Source organism: Pan paniscus, chromosome 1, assembly GCF_029289425.2.
Source record: "Pan paniscus chromosome 1, NHGRI_mPanPan1-v2.0_pri, whole genome shotgun sequence".
Classification (NCBI taxonomy): Eukaryota; Metazoa; Chordata; class Mammalia; order Primates; family Hominidae; genus Pan; species Pan paniscus.
In genome coordinates, this window is record NC_073249.2 from 222,039,361 (window position 1) to 222,063,997 (window position 24,637).

General features: G+C 58.5%; 1 protein-coding gene across 4 annotated transcripts in view; it reads left to right on the forward strand.

The window, feature by feature from the left end:
- The first annotated feature begins 4,044 nt into the window (after positions 1-4,044).
- CHD5 (chromodomain helicase DNA binding protein 5) overlaps positions 4,045-24,637 on the forward strand; it is a 79,601-nt gene continuing 59,008 nt past the window's right edge. For 3 of the 4 annotated variants that reach the window (XM_034953986.3, XM_034953997.3, XM_034954022.3), the window contains exons 1-2: positions 4,046-4,260; positions 16,194-16,321. In XM_034953986.3, coding sequence (XP_034809877.3) covers positions 4,182-4,260; positions 16,194-16,321 — 207 coding nt within the window. In that variant the 5' untranslated portion in view covers positions 4,046-4,181. Of the gene's footprint in view, positions 4,261-16,193; positions 16,322-24,637 lie in introns of all 4 variants that reach the window. The other variant, XM_034954014.3, reaches the window with a different exon arrangement.

The window sequence follows — 24,637 nt, forward strand, 5'->3', positions numbered from 1 at the left end:
GGGCTATCTAGAGCTCAGCCTTTTTAGGGGACACTTGATTTCCTGGAGGGTGATAAGGACCCTGGTGATGGGGAATAATGGTCCGGCTGTTGAAGTCATTGATGTCAGGGGAGCCTGGAATTTGGTGTTGACACCTGATTTCACTTTCCATTTGTACATGGGACTCAGACCCTTAAACTTGTCAAGTATTGTAAACCAAGACCTCCCACAGGGGAGGGGGACCTAGGATGTGGGACAGTTACAGATCTGGCAGTTCCAGGGGACAGACCATCTCCCCAGTAACCCTTGGACAGAATACTGGGGTGACGAGTCAGAAGCTGCAGGATAGGGGCACCACGGCGGTGAGAGATGGGCCAGGTCCCTGAAGGAGAGCCTGGGTTGGCACCTGCCCAGGTTGTTCGCTGAGTCGTGGTGATGGGCCTATATTTAGTGGAATAAACTGTGGGGTTGATTCTCTTTGAGGGAGAAGAGGGTAGAAGAGAGGCTTGGTGTGGGGATTTGCCATCCCTGCAAGGAGGTAGCCCTCCACCTACAGGAAGGAGGTGGGGACTGCCTGTTAAACGGTGCAATCATAGTGCTTATCTCTAGGAACAGGAAACTGAATTTCTAATCCAGCCATTTTCTTGTCTTTGGGATGGATTTGAGAATACACATTCTTTTTTTTCCCCCAGGCTATTTTGGGCCCAGCTAAAACAGTCTGTAAAGGCTGTGCTGACCAGCGGAGTGAGTTAGCTGCCACCATAGCTAGAACCCAGAGAACACCCATAAAACGTTCTCAGGCTTACACAAGGATTTTCTCAGGTTCAGGGCCATGGCCCAGGGCTGCCTTTTTGAGAAGCTCCTTCCTCCCCTGCAACCCCAACTGATTTGAATTCAGGTGGTGCAGGGTCCACACTTTCGGAAAAAGCCTTCAAGTGCAACGAAAGTCTTGGTGCAGCAGGTGGGCACTGAGCCTTCATTGCAGAGGACACTGCGGTCCTGAGTGACGCCGTTTCACCCCTGCCGAGGAGGAGTTTTGATCTATGTGACTGGCTGTGAGGTGGTGTATGTACAAGCACTTCATTGCCCTTGAGAAGCTGGTGGTGCCAGGTGGCCACAGCGTGGATATGCATTGTTGAACAAAATGGCCTCAGGCAGGCCTTGGGGGTTCCTGGATGAGGAGTTCATGTAGTCCTGGAATGGAAATTGAGTATGGTATGTGCAGAAGACGATGAGCTTTTTCCACTCTGTTCTTGGAAAAAGTTTTTTTTTTTCTATTTTTGAGACAGTCTCGCTCTGTCACCCAGGCTGGAGTGCAGTGGCGCAATCTTGGCTCACTGCAACCTCTGCCTCCTGGGTTGAAGCGAATCTCCTGCCTCACTCGCCCGAGTAGCTGGGATTACAGGCGCCCACCACCACGCCCGGCTAATTTTTGTATTTTTAGTAGAGATGGGGTTTCTCCATGTTGGCCAGGCTGGTCTCGAACTCCTGACCTCAGGTGATCCGTGATCTGCCCGCCTCGGCATCCCAAAGTTCTGGGATTACAAGTGTGAGCCACTGCACCCAGCCGAAAAAAAGTTTTTTCCTTGATGCTTTTGTAACCGGTATATTAAAAAATATTTTGATTTTGGAATTGTCACTGAGGTGTAATTATGAGCTCTATGATCAGCAAACATGAGAATCTTGTCTCCTAAAACAGTAACCTTAATGATAGGCTTGTTCTTGCAATGCAGAGTTGACCGAATGTTCACTGTTTCAGGGATTGCTTTTAACGTCATGCATTTTTGGTCCGTTGTCATTAAAATACCCATTTAATAGTTTAACAATAATAAGGGCTCACCTTTAAAAATGACTGGAGAGCCGGGCATGGTGGCTCACGCCTGTAATCCCAGCACTTTGGGAGGCCGAGGCAGGCGGATCACGAGGTCAGGAGATCGAGATCATCATGGCCAACAGGGTGAAACTCTGTCTCTACCAAAATACAAAAAATTAGCCAGGTGTGGTGGTGCGCGCCTGTAGTCCCAGCTGCTACTGGGGAGGCTGAGGCAGGGGAATCGCTTGAACCCGGGAGGCGGAGATTTGCAGTGAGCTGAGATTGCGCCGCTGCACTCCAGCCTGACGACAGACACCATCTCAACTCCCCCCTTTGAAAAAAAAAACCCCAAAAAACCTGGAGATTTGTAGTAAAAAATCCATTTGTTTCTAGCATTCCAGTTTTTGTTTCATTTTGCCTTTGGACATTAAATAATATCACCTAGTTGCAGTCATCGGGAAGAACAGGATGGGGAGAGGATTATGACTGATGAGCATCTCGGCTCTAATTTGTTGCCAGATTAAGCAGTTAGAACTGTTCTTTCTTGAACGATATCTTGACTTTCAGCCTCGCCTTGGGAATTGGAGCCAGGGTTAATGATGGGGGCGGCTTTCTGGTGATGAGAAGTATTGTAAATCAGAGTTTTTCTACCAAAGGGCAGGGGACCTTTGAAAGGGATTAGAGAGGTGTTGGGGGGCTGGTAACTGAGGGGTGGGCGTGTCAGCTTAGGGCTTTCTTCCCTTGTTGGTCACCATTCATGGAGGCAGTTGCTCTGGAAAGAACGAGGAAGAGGCAGGTTTGGTTCAAGCCTCGGTGATCTGGGGCTCCCCCTGGCTAGCTGCTCTGTGGGGAAACACGGCCTTGGGAGGGGAGGCCCTTTGGTTTCCTGGCCTGCTTCCCTGAAGAGGGTTCCTTTCCCCTTGCAGGCGGCCAGCACTGGGCTGACCCGGCTTCTCTATCTACAGCGTAGTTAAAGCGGATCTGGGAGATGGAGGGGTTCCCAACACCCCAGTCTTTGGTTCCAGAAGGCTGGACCGACCTCTCCTTGCCCAGGGATGAATGCAGAGGGTCTTTTGTTTGGGGTTTGCTGGCAATAAAATTGAACGGGAAGAAGGGAAACTGCTGCCGATCCTGCGTGTCTCAGGTGGGTTCCCCCAGTGCCCCTGCGAGGCAGTGAGAGGGGGCCCTCCCTTCACGGGCCTTCTGGGGTTAGAGAGCTGGCGGTCGGCCAGCCCCTGGAACTTTTGCGTTCTTAAGGTAGCTTTAAGACTTGCCGCCGCGGAGACTGGAGGCGCTCATTTAAAATTCCAGTCTTGCTCCCGAGGGCTTTGGCCTCCATCTTCACCTTTAACGACCGAGGGCTGGTGGCGGCGGCTCCTTCCTGCTCTGCGACAGGTGTCGCTTCTGAGCGGGAGTTTTGGGCACAGACATCGCAGATCCGCACCACCCCTAGGGGTCTGCATGGGTTTCAGCTGCACCCAGCCTGGAGGGGCTTTTTGGAAGGGGGCACGTGGGCGGTGGGAGCGGGGAAGCAGGTGAGGGGAGCCCGCCTGCGCGGATTTTTCTGCAGTAAATCAGACCCACAGTCTCCAGAGCGTCTTTTCCCCAAGGGTGGAACACATTTTTCTTCTAATCCTCTTTGGAGAGGGGGTTAGGAACGTGCCGAGGCCGGAGCCGGGAGCGGGGTGGGTCCCGGCGCCTGTGAACCGAGTGGGGGAGCGGGCCGCGCGCTGCCCTGAAGACCCTGCCTCCGCGCCCTTGGGGGGCTCGGGGCCCAGCGCCTTCGCAGGCGAGCGGCGGCGGCTGGCTCTGCCTGGGGTGCGCGGGGGCGTGTTTCCTCGCCTCCCCCTGCGCCCGGGCTCGCCAAGCCCCGGCTGCCCGCTCGGCCGTCGGGTCCGCGGGCGCGCGGACGCCTCGACGGCTCCCCCTGCCGGGGCGCCCCCCGGTCCCCACCCTCACCCGGCGGCTCAGGACTAGTCCCCCAACTTGTTCTCTGCTGTTAACTAGTCGCGCTGCCGGAACGATGGGATGGGGTTGCCACAGCAACCAGACTGGACGTCACAATCCGGGCATGTGTGCCGCCCCCCCGCCGTGCCGCCGTGCCTCCGGCGCTGCCGCCGCCACCCTCGGCCGGCTGCGGGACTCGGGCTGCGGGGCGCGGTGGGAGGAGCGCCCGGGCTTTGCGGGGAGCAGGCTAAGGCGGCCGAGAGAAACGGGGGTCGAGACGGGGGGGTGGAGGTTTGGGGGGGTGGGGGGGCAGGCGGCCGCCATCTTCTCGCCGAGGCCGCCTCGCCCGCCGCGCGCGCCGGTCCGGCAGCGCACGGGTTAAGGCTGGCACCGCGCCCGGCGGGAGGGGGGGCGCCCACCTCCCCTCCTCCCCGCGCCGGGCATGCGGGGCCCAGTGGGCACCGAGGAGGAGCTGCCGCGGCTGTTCGCCGAGGAGATGGAGAATGAGGACGAGATGTCAGGTGAGCGGGGCGCGGGTGCCCCTGGGGCCAGAGCGGCCGGGGCGCCGAGACGGGCCGGGCCCAGGGCCGGAGCGCGGGCGGCGGGGGCGGCGCGGCCGGGCTGGCGCCGCGCAGGAGGGGCGCCCGGGTTGCGGGGCTGCGCTCCCGCCCTGCTGGCGCCGCGCGGCCAAGGGCGAAGGCTGGGTGAGCGCCCGGGCGCGGCGTGAGGGCGGCTAAGGGCGGGGTGCGATCCGGGCCCCCCGGGCGGCGACGCGGGCCAGGCGGGCCAGAGGACCGCGGGCCGGGGCCTGCGCTGGGGGGCGCGGCGCTGTCAGGGTCAGCCCGCGTGCCCTTGAAGGGGGCGGGAATCGCGCTAGCTCCCGGAGCGGCGCACCCCGCGCTCGCGTCCCGCCGCCGTGCGCCTCTGGCCTCGCTGCGGGCAGGCGGGACCCGGCCCCTGGCCCATGTCGGCCGCGGGGCGGGCTGGGTGGGGCCCAGAGAGGGGCGAGGACCGGCGGTGCTTGGGGACGCGTTGAGCGCCCAGGATGGGGCGGCTTCCCTCCCGGCCCAGGAGGGCTCCGCTCTGGGGCGCACGGGCTCGGACCCCTGCTCCTCTTTCCTGGCCTCTGTGCGCTGTGACCGCCGCTCCCAAACACTTTACCCGGGCCGCCGGCGTCCTTCTGGCGCGACCTAGCGCCCGCCGCTGTCTCCAGCCCCACCATCGCCCAGGGTGGTGGCCGTTCCCAGCCCACCCTGCCTTGGCTACGGGCCTGACGCCCCAGGGCCACCGCCCCTGCCCCTACCATCTCTCTCCTTTTATCTCTCTCAGAATTTAGTATACACAGGGCTGTGCGCCAGGGGTTGCCTTGCGGGACAGTTCTTTAGTTAACTGCTCACCATTTGTTTGGGACGTTTTCCCTCCTGGCACAGCTGGGTAGGGCCCCACCCTGTCAGCCATCCTCCCTCCTTTCTGGGAGACTCTTACTTCTCGGCTTCCCTGCACCAAGTCTGTGGCCTCTCTGGACTTCGGAGAGACTTGTGGGAGGCTGGAGGCCCTCCCGGGCCCAGGAACGTGCATCTGGCCCCTTCTGACTTCCAGGGGTGAGAAGACTCCACAAATGGACACCTCCAGCTCCTGTTGGAGGAAGCAGCCAGCGTCTTCTGGGGAGGGTATTCCCACCAGGTGGCCACACCCCCTGCCCGCTTCTGTTTGCTTGCTTGGTTAGTTGGTGGCTTTAATGCTGTCACTGAGCTCCTACAGGAGCCCGGCACTCACCTCGCCTGTTAGACAGGCCAAGTTGGCAGCGAGCGTGCTGGGGACGGGGAATAGGGGAGTCCTCTCTTGGGGTGGAGTTGCCTGGACAATAATTGACTGTCATATCCTGGGTCCTTGGAATTAGACTCATTCTCCGGAGGGGAACTCTGAGGCCCCGCACAGGCACAAAAAAAAATCAGTGGCCATTTTCCACCTAGGAGGCTGGCTCCCCAGTAAGCCAGTTTACTGGTTTTCTCAGTAAGTTGTTTGTTGTGGTGTTTGGGGTGTGGCCCTTTTGTGGGATCAGTGGCATTTCTGGGGTTGCACCGACCCGCTGGTGGAGTCCCCTGGCTGTCTTTCCCATCTTACACTCCGGCTGTCTCTGACTATGTGGGGACTTAGAGGTTGGGGAGGGGAAGAGGCCAGGGAAGGTGCCCCCAGTCTAGTAGGCACCCGACTCACTGCTTGGGCCAGAGAGGCGGGGCTCTGGTCATCCTGCCCACCACCCGTGCTCCCCCTCGGTGGGTTGGCCCCAGAGCCTCCAGGAGTGCCCCCAGAGCCCTGCAGAAGAGACGCCCTGCTCTGGCACCTCTGGCCTGGGGATTCTGTCCCCATCCATCAGCAAGGCCAGCTGCTCCACCTCCAGAGCCTTCCCAGGCTCCTGGCTTCTCTCCATGTTCTGGGTCCAAGCCTCTGTCCCCTCCTGCCGGTCCCCTCCAGGGCCTTCTACCCAGTCCTTATGACCACCCACTGCACAGCAGCTGGGGTCACCTCGTGAACCCAAGTCAGACCCCGACCCGCATGGCTCCAGTCGCCTCTGAAACCCTTGTCCCGGGTCCACTCCTGTACCCCTTTGTTCACAGCAGCCACGCTGGCCTCCTTGCTGCTTCTGGAACACTCCACGCTCCATCCTGCCATGGGGCCCTGGCTGTGACCTCTGCCTGACCTGCTCTTTCCTCTGCTCACCGCTGCCTCCTGGTCATTTAGGTCCCAGCTCGAATGTTATGATGGGGAGGGACACCCTTGCCAAGGGCCTTCCAGTCACTCTGAGACACATTGTCATGCTTTCTTTGGAAGAGATGGGGTCTTGCTGTGTTGCCCAAGCTGGATTTGAACTCCTGTGCTCAAGCGATCCTCCTGCCTCAACCTCCCTAGTAGCTGGGACTACATGCTTGTGTCACCACACCCCACATACTCGAAACGTTGTCATCAGTTTCCTCCTGGATCTGTGGGTTCCCCTTTGAATGTAACTCTCGATAACCTGCCATGCCCAGCACCTGAAACCATGCGTTCCTGAGAGATGGTTGTGGTTTCAGTGTCTGAGGGCTGGGACTGTCTAGGTCACCCCAGCTTCTGGCTGTGAAGACAGCCCTAGCCAGGCCTCCTGTCAAGTCGCACTGCTGGCCCCCCACTCACCCTGAGCTCTTCCTCATAGCCCCTATGCAGCCCTGAGTCCAAGCTCAGTGGCGGTGACCCCCAAAGACCAGAGCCAGCTGGTTCCAAAAGATGGAAGTTTGTGGCTGGAGGAGCTAGTGTTTTGGAAGCTGTCATGATGATTTTTCAATCCACGGCTATTAAACTCATGACTTGTCCGATCTTTTTTCTTTGACTCTGCTCATCTCCCACCTCCCCCTGGGAGTTGCTCACTCTCAGCAGTGAATTATTGTTTCCCATGCAGTGATGGTGGGGAGGGGGAGGTTTGCCCTGGCCAGCTCTGGCATTGAGGCAGGTGTCTGAGCCAGCTTCTAGGAGGAAGGCAGGGCGGGTGCCTCTTCTGGTTGGGGGACCAGCAGTTGCCAGATTCTCCTGGGAGTTGGGGTGGCTGGTTGAAGCCAGGGGTCAAGAGCTGGTGGGATGAGGCCTTGGATTCTAGCTCTGAGCATTAGCTGAGTGGTCTTGGACAAGCCAGGCAGCCCTCTCCTCGGTGTGCCCACTTGTAGTATGGGGACATAGCACTGGCTACCTCATAGAGGGTTATTATGAGGAACAGTGAGACAGTGCATGTGGAACATTAGGCCACAGTGCCCAGCACAGGATAGGTGCTCAATAAACTGTGGCTGGTGTAGTTAGCACCAGCCAAGGAGGGCAGCTGTCCTGCCTTCTCCAAGGAAATGCTTCTGATACTTGCATCCTTAGCCAGTAAGCTCAGGGGAGTGGGAGCCTGGGTGGGAGGAGGGCTGTGAAGCCCAAGGTAGGGGTGGCAGGAAGCAGGAGAGGGCTTCAGAAAATGTGGCTCTCAGCCCTCTTAGGGCCACTGCTGGGCTGGCAAATTCCCTGCCTCATTGGCCCAGCTTTTCCTCAATCACAGACAAAGCTAGTGAGCCCAGAATGGGCAATGTCTGGACTAGGCACCATTACCACTCTGGCCCCAGTGACAATTGGCCCTAGATGTGTAAGTATCTTAGGCTTGCTTCCTCAGGTCCAGGGGCCAGGAGAGAGTGACAGTCATGATTCTCAAAAGGCCATGACATTTTAGCCTGCACCCCTACCCCTGTGGAAGCATGGTTTGGTAGGGGGGGTCCCAGGGAGCCTGATTGTATTTAACATTCTTTTCTGGGAGGAGGGAGACAAAATGACCAGCACACTTTGCCCAGTGGCTTGGCCAGTGGGTTATTCATTGTCATTCCAAGTTGATCAGGTAATAGGATCCATCTATCATTTTATCAGTTCATTCAGTCGCTCACCCATCATCCATCCATCCATCCATCCATCTACCTACCCACCCACATCTACCCATCCACCTACAAAACCAACCAAGTAACCGTTCACCATCCGCCTATCAATCCATATCCATACCATATCCATCCATCCATCTGTTCTTCCTGTCCACTATTCATCCATGCACTATTCGTCCATGCTTCCCACCATCCATCCATCCATCCATGCATCCATGTATCCATGTATCTACCTGCTCTCCCACATCTACCCGTTGACCCACAAAACCAACCAAGTAACCATTCACCATCCACCTATCTATCCATATGTATATCCATCCGTCCATCCATCCATCCATCCATCCATCCATCCATTTGTTCTTGTTCTTCTTATCCACTATTCATCCATGCACTATCTGTCCATGCTTCCCACCATTCATTCATCCATCCTCCAATCCACCCATCCACCATCCATCCATCTGCCCATCCACCATTCATGCTTCCATCCATTCATCCACCACCCACCATCCATCCATTTCTGTACCCACCATTCATCCATCTATCCACCCGTCATCCATCCATTCATCTATCCACCATCCATCCATGCATCCATCCACCATCCACTCATCCATTCATCCACCATCCATTCATCCACCCACCATCCATTCATTCATCCATCCACCATCCATCCATGCATCCATCCATCCACCCACCATCCATCAATCCACAATCCAACCACGCATCCAACCACCATCCACTCATCCATTCATCCACCACTCATTCATCCACCCACCATCCACCCACCATCCATCCATCCGCCATCCATCCATCCACCTATTGTCCATCTATTCATCAATCCACCATCCATCCATGCATCATCCACCATCCACTCATCCATTCATCCACCATTCATCCACCCACCATCCATCCATCATCCATCCATTATCCATTCATCCATCCATCTGCCATCCATCCATCCATCCACCATCCATCCATCTATCCATCCTTCATCCACCATCCATCCACCCACCCACCATCCATCCTTCATCCACCATCCATCCGTCCACCCACCCACCATCTATCCATCCATCTATCCATTCATCTTTCATCCATCCATCCGTCATTCATCCATTCATCCATTTATCCATCCATCCATCCTCCATCTTCCATCCACCATTCATCCATCCACCCACCATCTATCCATCAATTCATCATCCATCAATTCACCATCCATCCACTTATTCACCATCCATCCACCATCCATTCATCCATCCACCCATCCACCATCCATCCACCATCCATCCTTCCACCCACCATCTATCCATCAATTCATCATCCATCCATCTATTCACCATCTATCCACCATCCATTCGTCCATCCACCCATCCACCATCCATCCACTATCCACCCATCCACCATCCATCCACTGTCCATCCATCTGCCATCCATCCATCCATCCACCCACCCACCATCCATCCATCTATCCATCCATCTACCCACCATCTATCCATCAATTCATCATCCATCAATCTATTCACCATCCATCCACCATGCATTCATCCATCCACCCATCCACCATCCATCCATTCACTATACAATTATCTGTCCACCCATCAGAGACTTCTGGAATATCTTCTCTGAGCTGGGTACTGAACACAATGTGTGTTGTCTAACTTTCTGGGCTTTTGCTTATCTCTGTGGCTCTGTCCTTATTTCACTCTCCTTCCCTGTCTCTCTCTCTCCCTCTGTCCCCATATCTGTCAGTTTTCGTCTCCCCTGAGGTCATGCCCCTGCCTCTCCCTTTCTGTCTGGCCGTTTTTCTCTCTTTTGTCCCTCCCTGTCCCCCCAGGTTGACTTCCCCTCTCACCACTCTGTCCTCCTCCTCCCCACCCATGCCCTGGGGCCTCTCCCTGCTTTCCCTGCACCCCCAGGGTGACTCCCCCCAGGCCCCAGTCACTTGGGGTAAATGCCTCATCTATCCCCGTCTCTTCCCTCCACTCCCCACTCAGGACTGATGCTTTCTTTTGATGTGACACCAATGAGGTGATGTCTGGGTTTTGTTAAATGTCATAAATAAATTATGAATCCTCTCTTGGGCGGTGTACTGCCCCCCTTTGCCAGCATAAGCCCTGTCTCATGGGGGGAGGTTCGAGGACTAACGGCAGCCTGAGCGCTCCTTGGCCAGCGTCTAGGGTGGCCCTGAGAACCTCTGGCCCAGCAGTGGCCAAACTAGAGACCGCTGCCCTCTGCCCTTCACCACTGCCGTCCTGACCCTCCTGGGTCTCGCTGGGCTCTGCCTGCCATTGCTGAGCCCCTGCAGGCATCGTGTGGGTCCTTTGCATTCACAGTTTTTTTTTTTTTTTTTTTTTTTTTTTTTGAGACGGAGTCTCGCTCTGTCGCCCAGGCTGGAGTGCAGTGGCGCGATCTCGGCTCACTGCAAGCTCCGCCTCCTGGGTTCACGCCATTCTCCTGCCTCAGCCTCCCGAGTAGCTGGGACTACAGGCGCCTGCTACCACGCCCGGCTAATTTTTTGTATTTTTAGTAGAGACGGGGTTTCACCGTGTTAGCCAGGATGGTCTCGATCTCCTGACCTCGTGATCCGCCCGCCTCGGCCTCCCAAAGTGCTGGGATTACAGGCATGAGCCACCGCGCCCGGCCGCATTCACAGTTTTTACTTCTCCCCATAGCCCTGGGGGAAAGGCTGCCACATTAGGCCCATTTCACAGATGAAGAGAGAGGCTCAGTGGGGAGGGGACTTGCTGGTATCACCTCCAGGAAGGGTAGCGTGAAGCGTCTGCTGCCCCTGTTGCTCCCTCCTCCTGACCTCCTGGTGGCCTTGTTCTGTGCTTGTTGCTGGTTGGGGAGTCCAGGTGGGGAACAGAAATAGCCCCTCTTGGCCGGGCGCGGTGGCTCATGCCTGTAATCCCAGCACTTTGGGAGGCCGAGGTGGGTGGATCACGAGGTCAGGAGATCGAGACCATCCTGGCTAACACGGTGAAACCCTGGCTCTACTAAAAATACAAAAAATTAGCCGGGTGTGGTGGCGGACACCTGTAGTCCCAGCTACTTGGGAGGCTGAGGCAGGAGAATGGCGTGAACCTGGGAGGCGGAGCTTGCAGTGAGCCGAGATCGCGCCACGGCACTCCAGCCTGGGCGACAGAGCGAGAGTCCGTCTTAAAAAAAAAAAAAAAAAAGAAATAGCACCTCTCCCCAGGTCCTGGAGAGAGTGGTGGACATTGAGTGGGGTCCCTGTCCTTGGCAGGTTTGCCGGCCTTTGCAACCTGGTGATGGTGTTCTCGTCCCAGCTCCTGGCTTGGCCCCCTGCAAATCCTTCAACCACCCAGAATCAGATGACCTAACTTTCGCTCCACAGTCACGTGCCTTCCCCTTGTTTTGATCACCTTGTGTTTGCCAAGTGCCCTGGCAGCTGTGTCCTTGCTCTGCTGCTGCCCCTCCCCAGAGGAGTGAGGGGCTGGAGCCTGGGTCTGGCAGAGCTGTGGGGCTGTGTGCAGGGGGACTAGTGTGGTGAACCAGCCTTGACCCCCTTGAGGGACCTGTGACCTGCCAGACCACAGACCAGCCTGAGTCACCTCAGTGTCCCCAGGGCATCCACCGAGCCGGTTTACACAGCGTGGGCTGTTTCAATGGGAGGGTGCTGGGGGAGAGACTTCGCAAGGGGGTGGGCGCCCACTGCCTGTGTTCAAACCTGGCTTCACCACTGCCAGCTGTAGGACTGAGATGTAGGTAAATAATGAGGTCCTTTGAGCCTCAGTTTCCCAATCTGCAGATGGGGATAAGAATAGAACCCTGAGCCAGGTGTGGTGGTTGTGCGTGTTGTCCCAGCTGCTCAGGAGGCTGAGGTGGGAGGGTCGCTCAAGCCCAGGAGGTTGAGGCCTGCAGTGAGCCATGATCATAACACTGCACTCCAGCCAGCGACTCTGTCTCTAAAATAAATAAATAAATAAATAAAGCCCAAAACCAGAAAGAATAGTACCCCTCTCTGAGTTGCTGTGTTGAACTGATACAAATTAATCAGTCCTAGGTACTTTGGGCCTGGCACGAGCCTGGCAGGTGGTATGCAGTTATCACGACTGCTGCTATTGCAATGCGCTACCCTGAGAAGGGCCCACCTCATCGGCCTGGCCGCAGCCTGCAGTGGCTCAGCCTAGGCCAGCCTGGGGGTCCCACAGGGCTGAGCTGGCGCATACTGGGAGCTAGAGAGGGGCTGAGGGAGCTCTGGAGAAAGCAGCAGAAGGTGCCTCTCCTTCCTCTGGTCGACTTGAGCCCCACCCCGCCTCCACCCCCAGGAGGTGGGTGATCACAGGGTAATGGGTCTTAATTAGAGCAGGCTTGGATCCGTGGAGCCTCAGGCCCTGGAGGGTTAGGGCTGGTGCATGAGGGCACTGCCAGGTGGGCCAGGAGGGTGGTGGGGCAGCCACGAGGGTCCAGGAGCTGGCAGGACAAGGAGTTCTGAGGTGAGGTTGCTCCTCCCTGGTGCCCCTCACCCGGGACGGGCAGGATGCCACCTTAACACTGGCTGCATGCTCTGCGTCTTGGAACCCTCTGGGCCTCTGCTCTGTCCCCACCAGATGGAGCCATAGGGAGGAGGGACTGGTGGGCTCAAGGGCACAGACTGGGCTTGGGGAAAGGCTGACCGTGCAGTTGCTTGTATGGTGACCCCCAGATCTGGTTTTAGAAAGCTCAGGACCTGCTGCGGGAGCAGAGAGTGTCCAAGGGCAGAAAGGGGCTGGGGCTTGGCTGAAGATGGGAGCGTGTGGGGTGTTGGGGGGGGCAGTGTCACAGAGAATCAGGCGTGTGGTGACCTCAGGGCCACCCACCAGAAGCCATTTGGGGAGAGGAAGGGCCCATCAGAGACAGGGTTAGGCAGGGCTGAGTCCCCGTCTCCGTGTGCCAGTTCCAGAGCCTTCTCAGAGGTGAGTTTCACCAGGCAGAGGCCCTCGGCTGTGAGGTCTTCTGGGAACGGAGCTGGGGTCTGTCCATGGGCAGAGGGTCTAGGGCCTTGTCCTTGAAGGCCTGTTCTGGGCGTGGGTTAGGGCCAGAGCAGGGGTCCCCCTTTGTCCTCCCCTTACCCACGGGCAGATCCCAGACTTCCTTCCAGAACTTCTGGCAGCCACCTGTGCATACCCTCATCCGTTCTGTTGGTCAGGCCACCAGTCAGTGACCATGTGCTGGGCTGGGTTTCCTAAGTCTGGGACCACCCTGCCGGAAGGGGACAGCTGGGAGGAAGCAGGAGGGAGAGGCCCCCCCTTGAGATTGCATCAGCCAGAGCCCGTTACATAAGCAGTGCTGGGCACCGCCAGGGTGTGGGGGTGGCTCTGCCCAGGCGGTCTCCTGCGGTGGCGGGGGAGGCGGAGGCCCGGTGGCGGAGCGGGCAGTTGTGGACTGGCATCCCATCGGCTGCCCCACCACAGACAGCTCCCCGCCAGCCCTGCCACTGCCCCACCGACACCTGCTCTGCAGGACGACTCTGAGGGGGTCCCCGTGCACGTTTTCAGCTGGTTTGAAAAATCCCCGCCTTTCCACACTAGTGATCAGAGGAATGGGGCGGGGTCAGCCTGAGCAGCCCAGCCCCTGCCCCTGGCTGCTTGGGGCCTCACCCACATAAACCCACCTGGGGCGGCCCTTGCTGCTGGCTCCCCTGTGTGCCCTAGCCCTCCACAGGGTGCCCTCCCTGTGTGGGAGCCCCAAGCACCTGGCCACCCTTGAGGGAGGCCCTGGTGCAGAGAGGCACCAAGACAGTGGTGCAGCCCCCACCTTCCACTGGTGCAAACACCTTCCACTGGTGCAAACACCTTCCACTGGTGCACATTGGCCCCGTGGGATGCAGGGGTGGGAGGGGCGTCCGCTCAGCCACCAGAGCCACCGGTGCACCCGAGGAGTGGGGACAGTGGGACTAAAGCTGCACCCATAGTGTGGGCCATGGGAGCCCCAGAGACCCAGGGTAGGAGCCCTCCTGTCCCCCTTTCCCCGCTTAGGACTCTCTGGGGGTCCCAGGCCGGGCGGTGGGGGCCTGTGTGGAGGGTGGCAGGTGAGTGTTGGGTGCACATGCATGTCTGTGCGTCTGCATGTGGCGAGTGTGTCTGAGCGTGTGGGCCACACTGGGGGTCGCCTCGAAGCCCTTTTGGTGACCCAGGGGTCACCAGTTTCACCAGACTGCCTGGGTTCGAACCTGGCTCCAACACTGCCAGCTGTAGGTGGTTATGATCAAAAACTTCCTCGGGGGAAGGGGCTCTCTGTCTCTAAACTTGATCCAGCAGGGACACTCTGCCCCCTTCCTGGGTGAAAGCCTCCTGGTGGCCCCAGGACCTCTCGTCCTCCTCGGGGTCCCACTGGAGGCAACCCTCAGGCTCTGAGTGACACTCCCTGTTGTGTCTCCGCTGTCACAGAGGGTCAGGCCTGGGGTGTCCATGGCAGAGGGTCTGAGGCTGAGGGGCCTCTCTTTGCCCCTCAGCTTCCCCTGAGTGCTCCTGAGTGCACAGGGGATGGTGGAGAGCGAGTAGGACAAGCTGGCTGGGGCGCTGGGGCCGCAGGCTGGCATGAAGGGCCGGCTCTCTCGTGGGCCCTTCTAGAGGACTCTTGGAGGTTCTTCCCTTCTGGAAGCCTCCTTTGCCCCCACGGGCAGAAGTGTCTCTACTTTGGATGGTTTGATTCTTGCTGCTGTGCCTGCCAAGAGGATCCTCCCCACAGCCCCTCCACAGCTCATATCTGGTGCGTGGGAACTCCTTTTCTCTATCCTGATTTCCCAGATGAGCGTCAGACCCCAGGCTACTGCCGCCACAGCAGGGGTCTCACGTCACACCCCCCAGGACATGTGGCAGCCCTTCCTCTGGGTTGGAGGTTGAGGGAGGCAGACCTGGGACTGTGGCCAGTGTCGTCAAACATACTCCCTACCAGAGCCTGCCCGGCCAGGGCCCCCTCGGCCTTTCGAGTCAGTGCAGGTGAGGTGAGTCCTGAACACCCACGTGTGCTGGGCACGGCGTCTCTCTGTGGACTGTCACAGCTTTCTAGTGCCCAGCTGGAATGCGCTTGGCTTCCCGTTGTGAGTGTGTTGGAGGTGGGGGAGTGCGGACCTGTGTGCATGTGTGTGCACAGGTGCGGGATCCAGGAGGAGATACGATATGATCTTGGATTCTCCATTAAGGTGGCATCCTGTCAAACCCATGGGGTATCCTGGCATCTTCCTTGCTGAGTTTGTCCTGCAAACCGCTGGGGTCCTCAGGTTTGGGGCTTGAGTGTCCCTGTGTTCCACAATTCTCTCTCTCTCTCTTTTTTTTTTTTTTTTTTTGACGGAGTCTCACTCTGTTGCCCAGGCTGGAGGGCAGTTGTGCGATCCCAGCTCACTGCAACCTCCACCTCCTGGGTTTGAGCGATTCTCCAGCCTCAGCCTCCCGAATAGTTGGAATTACAGGCGCCCACCACCACGCCCAGCTAATTTTTGTATTTTTAGTAGAGACGAGGTTTCATCGTGTTGGCCAGGCTGGTCTCAGACTCCTGGCCTCTGGTTATCTGCTCGCCTCAGCCTCCCAAAGTGTTGGGATTACAGGCGTGAGCCACTGTGCCTGGCAGGTCCAGCATTCTCGAGCCACCTCCTGGCCACACTGTGGTCCTCTCTCTGGAGGGAGAGATGGGCCTCACTGAGGTCTGTACTCTGCTCTATCAGCCCCGACTCCTTCCTGGTAGAGATGCTCCGTTTCTCCGGCAGTGATGGCAACAAGGCAATTCTGTTTGTTGTTCATGGAGGTTCAGTTTTCTGAACACTGTCTTATCAGGGGCAGGTGGTTATTGTCCCATTTACAGAGGAGGGAAGGAAAGGCCTGGAGGTGAGGTGATGTCACACAGTCCCTAGAGCTGGGGCTCCTGTCCTGTGTTCTCTCACTTCACTGGGTTTGGGGAGGGCAGGGCAGCTGTGACCTGGCACAGTTGGGTGTCTGGGGGTCCCAGCTTCCCCAGGGCTGGCTCTGTGTCTCCAGGGCTCTCCTGGAGGAAGCTCAGGAGTAACTGCTGCCACCTTCTGATTTTTCCAGAAGAAGAAGATGGTGGTCTTGAAGCCTTCGATGACTTTTTCCCTGTGGAGCCCGTGAGCCTTCCTAAGAAGAAGAAACCCAAGAAGCTCAAGGAAAACAAGTGTAAAGGGAAGCGGAAGAAGAAAGAGGTGAGGGGCAGCACCTGCGCCGGCGAGCTGGGGGCGGGTGGGGTTGTGGCTGCGTCTGCCCGGCCGCAGAGGAGGGCTGGGGTCCCTGGACCTTGGAGTTTGAGGGTTTCTGAGAGCTGAGTTTGATGAAAAACACCATAACCAGTTTCTCGTATGAAGCGTTGTGCACGGAAGCCTTTTTAAGACGTTGCTGAGCTGTCCTGTTTCCGGAGCAGGATGTCGGAGCGTCATTTTTCCTTCCTCCCGTTGTCCTGTCCTGTGCGAGGGACAGGGCTGGATTCCGTCGCCACGGTGCCTCCCTACCTCCCTGCCCCACTCCCTGCTCCGTAGCTGACTCCGTCCCTCTAAACTGAAACCTGATGAAGTGAGTTGGAGAAGAGAAGCAAGGCCCCATTTAGGGACAGTCACCTGCAGGTGACCTCTGGATTCCCGTCACTTTGTCCCTGGTTCTCAGCTGGTTCTGGATGGGCGAGGCTGCCGCATGCTCCGCTGCCTCGGGTTGGCAGGGTGTGACGGTGCGAACACGTCCCTTGTCTTCCCACGCTGCTGACACATTCCGAGTGTGCTTCTCTGTGCTTCACGCGGGCTCACTTGATCCTCATGATCAACCCTGGAAATTGGTGGCATGGGAGGGATGATCGCTGGTTGGCAGATGGGGAAACTGAGGCGGGTTTGCAGCTTAAAGTCCTTCCTACTTGGTCTAGGACACTGAGGTCTGCCATTTCCTCACCATATGCTGTCTGCTTCCTTCTGGGCGTCTCCTCTGATCCTCCAAGCCACCCTATGTTGAGAGCAATGGCAAGCACCTCACTTCACAGATGAGAGCGGGGGCTCAGAGGTGCCCTGGCCCAAGGTCACACAGTGACACAGTGGTGGTGCTGAGATCTGAATCCAGGGCTGTCAGCTCCACCAGCCGCCCCTGCCAGGAGTGTTTCTCCCCTCCCACCTGCCCCGGGGGGACCTGAGGCCAGCTCTCCACCTTTCTTTCCCCCACCTAGAGGGGACTGGCCTGGCCCCACCTTGCAAGTGAGAGGCCCAGGGAGGTAGCTGGTGAGGCGGAGTGGTGGTGGGGTGAGGTGCTAATGCTAAGGGGGTGCCCTTGGCAGCGCTGGGCCCGGATCTAGGCCTCCCTGCAGAGTGAGGTGGGGAGGTGGCTGCCAGAAGAGCTTAGGGGTGGGTTTGGGGAGCTTGTCCCAGGCTGGAGACGCTCCGTGCTGTGAGGGTTTCGGGAGGGCCTGTTGCGGGGGGTGCACCATGGGCCTCTTGTCCCGTGAACAAGGTGAGATCACTGGAAGGCTTCGAGCAGAGGAGGGACTGCTATGACATGACGTCCTGGCAGGCTCCCCTGGCAGCCCTGGGGAGGGAGAGATGGTGGTGGCGGGGGGCGAGGGTCCCTGCCTTCGCCTCTGGGCCTCGGGTCTGTGCCCCATTTCCACTTCCCCGGCTTGTTCGGGTACTTGGAGGCATTTTGGGGGGCTCTGAACTCTACCTGCAGCCTGTGGTTCCTTTTCTGGTCTGGGTGTCAGCCTGGGGATGTTGGGAGGGCAGAGCCCGCCCTGGACTGTGTCCTTGGTCCCGACGGAGTTCAGGGACTGCTGGGGAAAGGATGGGGCTGGGAGGTGTTAGCCCCAACCCTCTGGCCAGAGTTGCCCCAGGTGTGTACCGCCCCTGTGCTCTTTGCTGGGGGTGGCAGTCAGCACCTCTCACCGGCCCTTCTCTCCTGGCCCCTGCCTTGCGGGGCTTCTGCAGCCCTGGGCTCTCCTGGGAGAGCTTCCTGAGTGTGCTCTGACTGTGCCCCACGGCCCCCTGGTCCAGAGCCTGTGCAGCACCCCCACTGCTGCCACTCCAAGCCCCTGCCCCCACCCCCACCTGCTTTGCAGCCAATCCAGGCCCTTCTGGTCCTCCGTGCACACACGTGTGTGCATGTGACTGTGTGTGTACCACCCTGTCTTCCCCTAGAGAGACCCTGGCCCCTCTGCCCAATTCTGCTTGCCTTCTCTGTTGCCCCTCAGCTCTGTGCCCTGTCTGGCACAGTGTCGGGGATGGATGTGTGTCTGTCCCTTCCCGGCAACCCCCCCTTACCACTGGGCCAGCATGGGGGCTGCATGGGGAGGATTTGTGAGGTGAAGGGGGAACCCGGGTCTGTGGAGCTGGGTGTGGAGGCTCCTGCCTGGCCCATCATGCCCCAGAGACTCCCAGGCCTGCACTCTGCAGCTCTTGCATCTTCCCCGGGGTCTCAAAGAGGGTGAAGCTCCCTGTCCCTGTTATTTGATGGGGAAGTGGAGATAGGACAGGGGAAGCGGGGAGTGCGTGCCTGGAGGCTCCCACAGGGAAGGAGAGGCTGTGAGCCAGCTCCTTTGGGAGGGGCTCCCTGAATTCCCTGCTGCAGCCCCGCCCTCCTCTTCTGCTGCCGTGGCCGCTGTCCCCTGGCCCCAGAGGTCGGTCTTTGTGCTGGGCAGGGGGTAGATGGCTCTGGAGCTGCAAGGCCCTGGGATGAAGACACCGAGACTGTCTGGTGGAGGCTGTAAAATCTTGCTCTGCTGCCATCCCCGCCCTCACTCCTCAGACCTGGGCTCCATGGGCTCGGGGTGATGTGGATTTTAGGACCCCGAGGCCTCGTGGTCCATGGCAGGGACTCCTACCTGTGCACCCACTGCCCACCTCCTCTGACTTAGAAGCTGGGTGGGAGTCTAGGCCAAGAGGGGCAGTGTCACCTGGGCCTGGGTCTCAGGCCACTGGGCTGGGTGGGCCTGACTTCCAAATGCAGAAGAAGGACCCAGTGGGGTGCAGCAGAGACCTGTGGGAGCCCTGTGGGAGCCCCCATCCTCCCCAGATAGGGCTGGCTCCCCTCCCGTCTCCTGGGCTCAGGGTACAGCACCAGCCCTGGCTAGGAAGGAGGCTTGGGAGGTGGGCAGCGCCTGGACAGTGGCGAGGCCTGGGGGCTGGGGGCCAGGGGGTCTTTGAGACCTGGGAGGGCTGGTTCTCCGACTCTCTCATTCCCGGGGCCATGATCACGCTGAGCCTTCCCTTTTCCAACTGGCCCAGGCCTTCCCTCCCGCTTCTTTCTCTGACAATATGTTTTTGTTTTTGTCCAGGTCCTTATCTGTCTCTGGCTCTTGTCTGTCTGTCTCTCTCTGGGTCTCAGACTTGGTCATTCCCTCTGGCCTGTGCTTGGTGTCCCCCTTGGTAACCTCTCAGCATCTCCTCTCTCTCCTTTGCCATCTTTTCTCTCTTCCCCCTGTACCCTCATTTCTCTCCCTCTCTTTGATTTGCTCCACCCCTTCCTCACCCTCTCTCCTTCTCTCTACTGAGATGCAGCTCTGGTTCTTGGAAGGGGAAGGGGGCTGGGATGGACAAGAGGCCTCCAGAGGTGCCCCCTTCCCTGCATTTGAGAGCCTGGCTCGGGCCAGCTGTCAGATCTTAGGGGGTCTGGAGCACACTGTGGCCCAGCTGCCGGGTGCCCCTTTGCCCACCTGCCTGGCAGACTAGGAGCCCCAGGATAAAGACAAGGGAATTTCACCCCTCTGCCCCTCTCTGCCTCCAACCAGGTGGCTCCAAGATGACGGGGTGAAGGGGCCAGGGCAGGTGGGCCGCAAGCAGCAGTTTGTTGGTGGGGGGAGGCCGGCAGCAAGTCGTGGATTCTGATTTACATAAAATAACCGGGCTGCAGCCGGAACCTGAGCATATGTAGATGAAGCTCCCTGTCAGACCCTAGCGAGCGCAGGAGGGAGAAATGATTTCAACCTGTACTGCAGCGGTTACCATAGCAACCAATTATTCAGTGCTAAATTATAACTGTTTATAACACTCGTGAATGGGAAGGCTCCTATTTCATTCTTCCCTTTTCCCTCTCAATCTTGAAGGACCCCAAATGGAGAATGACCCACTCTCCGCACCCTTCCTTATGAGTTTAAATGTCTCCGTTTTTAGGAGATGCGGTGTGTGTGCGGAGCATCGGGCCTAGAGGGAAGGGAGATGGAGGTGGGAGGCCTCTGCCAGGAAACATCTGCGGAGCTGGGAAGGAGGAAGGGTGGCGGGACTGTCCATTGGGATCCCCAGGGCTGCGACCGCATGCTGTGCCCTCAGCAGGGTGGGGGCTCAGAGCAGAGACCCCTCCTGCCTGCCCCTGCCTCCTGGCACACATAGGCTGGGCATAACATTCAAGGCAGCTTTGCAGGTGGAGTTCATGTGGGGACTCCACATCCACTAAGATTCTTCTGCTAGCTGGTAGGGCGTCCCCTGTAGTCACGCCTAAGGCTGCTGCAGCCGAAAGGTCAGTGCCAAGGTCGAAGGCCAACTGTCATCTGTATCTTCATGCCTGCAGTGTGGTTTGATGGCCCTCAAACCTTAGGGTTGGGTTGGTTCGGGGGCTTAGTTAGGGACTTATTGGTCTGTGTCTCTGTCTCCTCCCCTGCACGTGGCTTGGTCTACGAGCCTCTCAGTATGTTTTGAGATACTGAACTGCGAATCTGCCTCTGGTTCTTGATCATTTCTTTCCTTCTTGCCGCTGGATGATGCTCCGTCCCTCCAGGTCCTGCTCATGGGCCACTGCTCTGCTAGGTGTTTTCAGAACTATTTGCAGCTTTCTCTGCAAGAAGAGATTTTGGAAAAACACCACAAAAAGGAGGCCTAGTTCTAGAATGTCAAAACAGCTGGATGCAGGGTTCTGCCCTGCACCCCCACCCTCGGCCAGCCCCTGGTAGGGGAGGAGGGTTCAGGTGATATCTGGTGCAGGTGGGAGGCCCAGCTGTGCGGGCTCCATGTGGTGGAGGCAGGGCAGAGGCTCAGGGCAGGGGAGGCAGGTGGGGACTTGGGCGTCAGACCCTTCTCATCGACTGGGCTTTCCCCAGTGCAGGTGGATGGAGGAGGGAGAGAAGTGCACCTGCTTCCAAGAAATGAGGGCTTTGCTGGCTTGCCTGAGCCCCAGTGGGTGACAGCAGGGAAGGGGCCACAGATGGGCAACAGACATGCCTGACGTTGTCTGAGCCCGTTCTGTGCTGAGGGTCTGTGCCCTCCTGCTCTGCCACTTAACCCTGAGCGGACGCTGGGCGAGCCCTGTCAGTGCTGGGCTCATGGCCTTCTGCCAGCCCTACTCTTCCAAGTTGGCATGCGCTGCTGCTCCTGCCAGACAGTGGAGGCTGCTGGAGGTGCCTTCCCCTCCCTATCCCTCCCTCCCTCCGGCTCTCCCTGGGCCGCCACTCCTGGTCTCCCCTGCAGGTCGCCGAGGGGACTGCTTGCCATCAGATGCTGGGTTGGCTCCCCGTAGATGTTGCCACAGCAGCCCCTTCTTGTCCAGGTCCTGCTCCCTCTGTACCGCGTCTCCCCCCAGCTGCTGGCAGCCTCTGTGCAGTTGGCTGGAGCCCAATCCCGACAGCAGAAATGTGGGGGTGAGCTTGGTGTGTCCCCTCCAGCTTGTTGTCCTGGCTGTATCTTTGGCTTCCATGCAGAACTGGGGTCATCGTGGGTTGTTTGGGCATTTTCTGGGCATTATCAGAATCCCAGCGGCCTCTGGTGTCTACATGTGGTCATGGTGGTGTCAGGGGGGAAGGGTCATTCTGACTGCAGCCTGCTCTGGCTTGGCCGAGTCCCCTGCCCAGGACACAGCAAGGCGGCCCAGCCCTGGAGACCTGGGTGCATGTCCCATCCCTCCCCTCCACCCTGGCTCAGAGCCCTGCTTCTCTGTGCTTAGGTTTCTCCCGTGTCACAGATGTTCAAGGCATTTTCTTTTCTTTCTTTTCTTTTCTTTTTTTTTTTGAGATGGAGTTTGGCTCTTATTACCCAGGCTGGAGTACAATGGTGCGATCTCGGCTCACTGCAACCTCCGCCTCCCAGGTTCAAGCGATTCTCCTGCCTCAGCCTCCTGAGTAGCTGGGATTGCAGGCATGTACCACCATGCCCAGCTAATTTTGTATTTTTTTTCAGTAGAGAAAGTGTTTCTCCAAGTTGGTCAGGCTAGTCTTGAGCTCCCAACCTTAGGTGATCTGCCCGCCTCGGCCTCCCAAAGTGCTGGGATTTCAAGCGTGAGTCACCGCGCCCAGCCTCAAGGCATTTTCTTACAGTCTCCCTGGTTCTATCCTTTCTGGCATTCCCAGTTCACAGACGATGAAGCTGAGGTTTAGCTCGCCACAGTGACTTGGCCAAGTCTCAGGCTTGCAAGGGGCAGAGCCTCCCTGGGGAGCCCGGGACTCACTGGCAGGCCACGTAGGATTAACCGTGGGTCCCTCGACTTCATCCTCGGTAGGTTTGTGGGGTTTGCTCTCTAGCAGCTGAAGGCCACCCAGGGCCCCTTCCTCCGGCCAGCCCCAGCCTCTGTCCGTGGTGCTGAAGTTCATGGCGGCCTCTCTTGTCCTTACCTTTGCTGGGGTGAGGGCTCGGGGAGAGCGTGTCTCTCAGATCTCCTGAAGGGCGGTCTCTTGAAGCTGGCCAAACTCTGACACCCTCAACGGGACATGGACATCACTGTCTCATCTCCACCTCCCCAAAGGACCGAGGCCGAGCCTGGGAGCCGTGGCTCCAGGCCCCAGCATCTCCTCCAGCCTTGAGAGCAGGCTCCCAGCCAGTGGCTGCATCAGTATTCCCGGAAACACCCGGGTTCCGTTAAAGCAAAGAGCACAGAGGCCCTGCTGCCTGGCAGCTGGCAGCGCCGCTGACTCTGGAGGCTTAATGGGCTAAGAGGTTTGGGAGCAGGGAGGCTGGTGGGCAGGGGAGAGGGAGCGGGGCTTCCAGGAGAGGAGGGAAGTGCAGGCAGCCTGTTGGAAGGGGTGCTTCCCAGCTGGATGTCAGAGGGGGCCCCCACCTCCCCTGTCAGTGACCGTCTCCCCCTCCACTAACTGTTGGATGTGCCTGTTTGGAGCCACTCTCCTGGGAAAAGGCAGGTCATCCCCTCTTGACAGTGTGGCCTGAAAGGGCAGAGTTGGGCTGGGGGCCTCCCAAGACTATCCAGGGAGGCCCCCCGCCTTTGCTGCCTCCTCATTCTCTTTCCTTCTGCCACCCTTTCCTTTCCTTCTCCCTCCCTCCCTCTTTCCTTCCATCCTCCCTCCTGGCCACTGCTGTTTCCTGAGCTCATTTTTTATCTCTCCGGTTCTGTCTTAATCTCATCCCATGCCTCTTCTTGCTCACCCCGAAAACAGTTAACAGCAGTCCTGCGCATGGCAAGCCCCGCATGCACCGGGGATCATGGCAGTGCTGCCCGGCCCCTCCCTGGGAAGGGGCTGTGGAGGGCTTCGCCAGTTGACTTGCGTCTCTAAAGGCCACAAGTAAACCGCTTTCTCCGAGGGGCAGCACCTCTCTGGTGGGGTGCTCTGGTTGTAAACGCCCTTATCTCCATATAAATGGGCCATTTTCTGCCTGTACAGACAGGAAACTAAATCAAGGAAGCCAAGCTTAAGAGCTGCCTAAATTACCTTGTCTCATATGGAGAGGAAGCGGCCAGGATGGGGTGGGAGAGGGGGAAGGTGGGCTTGTGCCGTCCATAGCAGTGTCTGCAGAGTCCGCACATGGAGAAAACTGTGATGTGCCTGCTGCATTAATTACAGGTTTCACCTGACGAACGCAGTTCCATGGGATGTGAACTTAAGCAGAGAGCTGTGGCGCTGGGGCCTGAGATGCAGCGGCCCTTCCCTGGCTGGGGCCCTTCCCTGGCTGGGGCCCTTCCCTGGCTAGGGCTCTTCTTCTCTGGCTGGGGCCCTTCCCTGGCTAGGGCTCTTCTTCTCTGGCTGGGGCCCTTCCCTGGCTGGGGCCCTTCCCTGGCTGGGGCTCTCCTTCTCTGGCTGGGGCCCTTCCCTGGCTAGGGCTCTTCTTCCCTGGCTAGGGCTCTTCTTCTCTGGCTGGGGCCCTTCCCTGGCTGGGGCTCTTCCCTGGCTGGGGCCCTTCCCTGGCTGGGGCTCTCCTTCTCTGGCTGGGGCCCTTCCCTGGCTGGGGCTCTTCTTCTCTGGCTGGGGCCCTTCCCTGACTGGGGCTCTTCCCTGGCTGGGGCCCTTCCCTGGCTGGGGCTCTCCTTCTCTGGCTAGGGCCCTTCCCTGGCTGGGGTTCTTCTTCTCTGGCTGAGGCCCTTCCCTGGCTGTGGCTCTTCTTCTCTGGCTGGGGCCCTTCCCTGGCTGGGGCTCTCCCTGTGCACTTTGTTTTTTGACTCTGGGACCACATCCTCCACCGCCAGCTCCTGGGTCCATGCCTCGTCATGTAAAACTAATTCAGCCCCCAAAGTCCATAGAAGCCCGATGATGACTGAAGCGGGGCCTGAGTTCACCCGCAGGGCTGCTGGAGTGGGCTGAGCCGAGCTTGCAGATGGAGAAGCCTGCTCTCACGAGAGCCTCACCT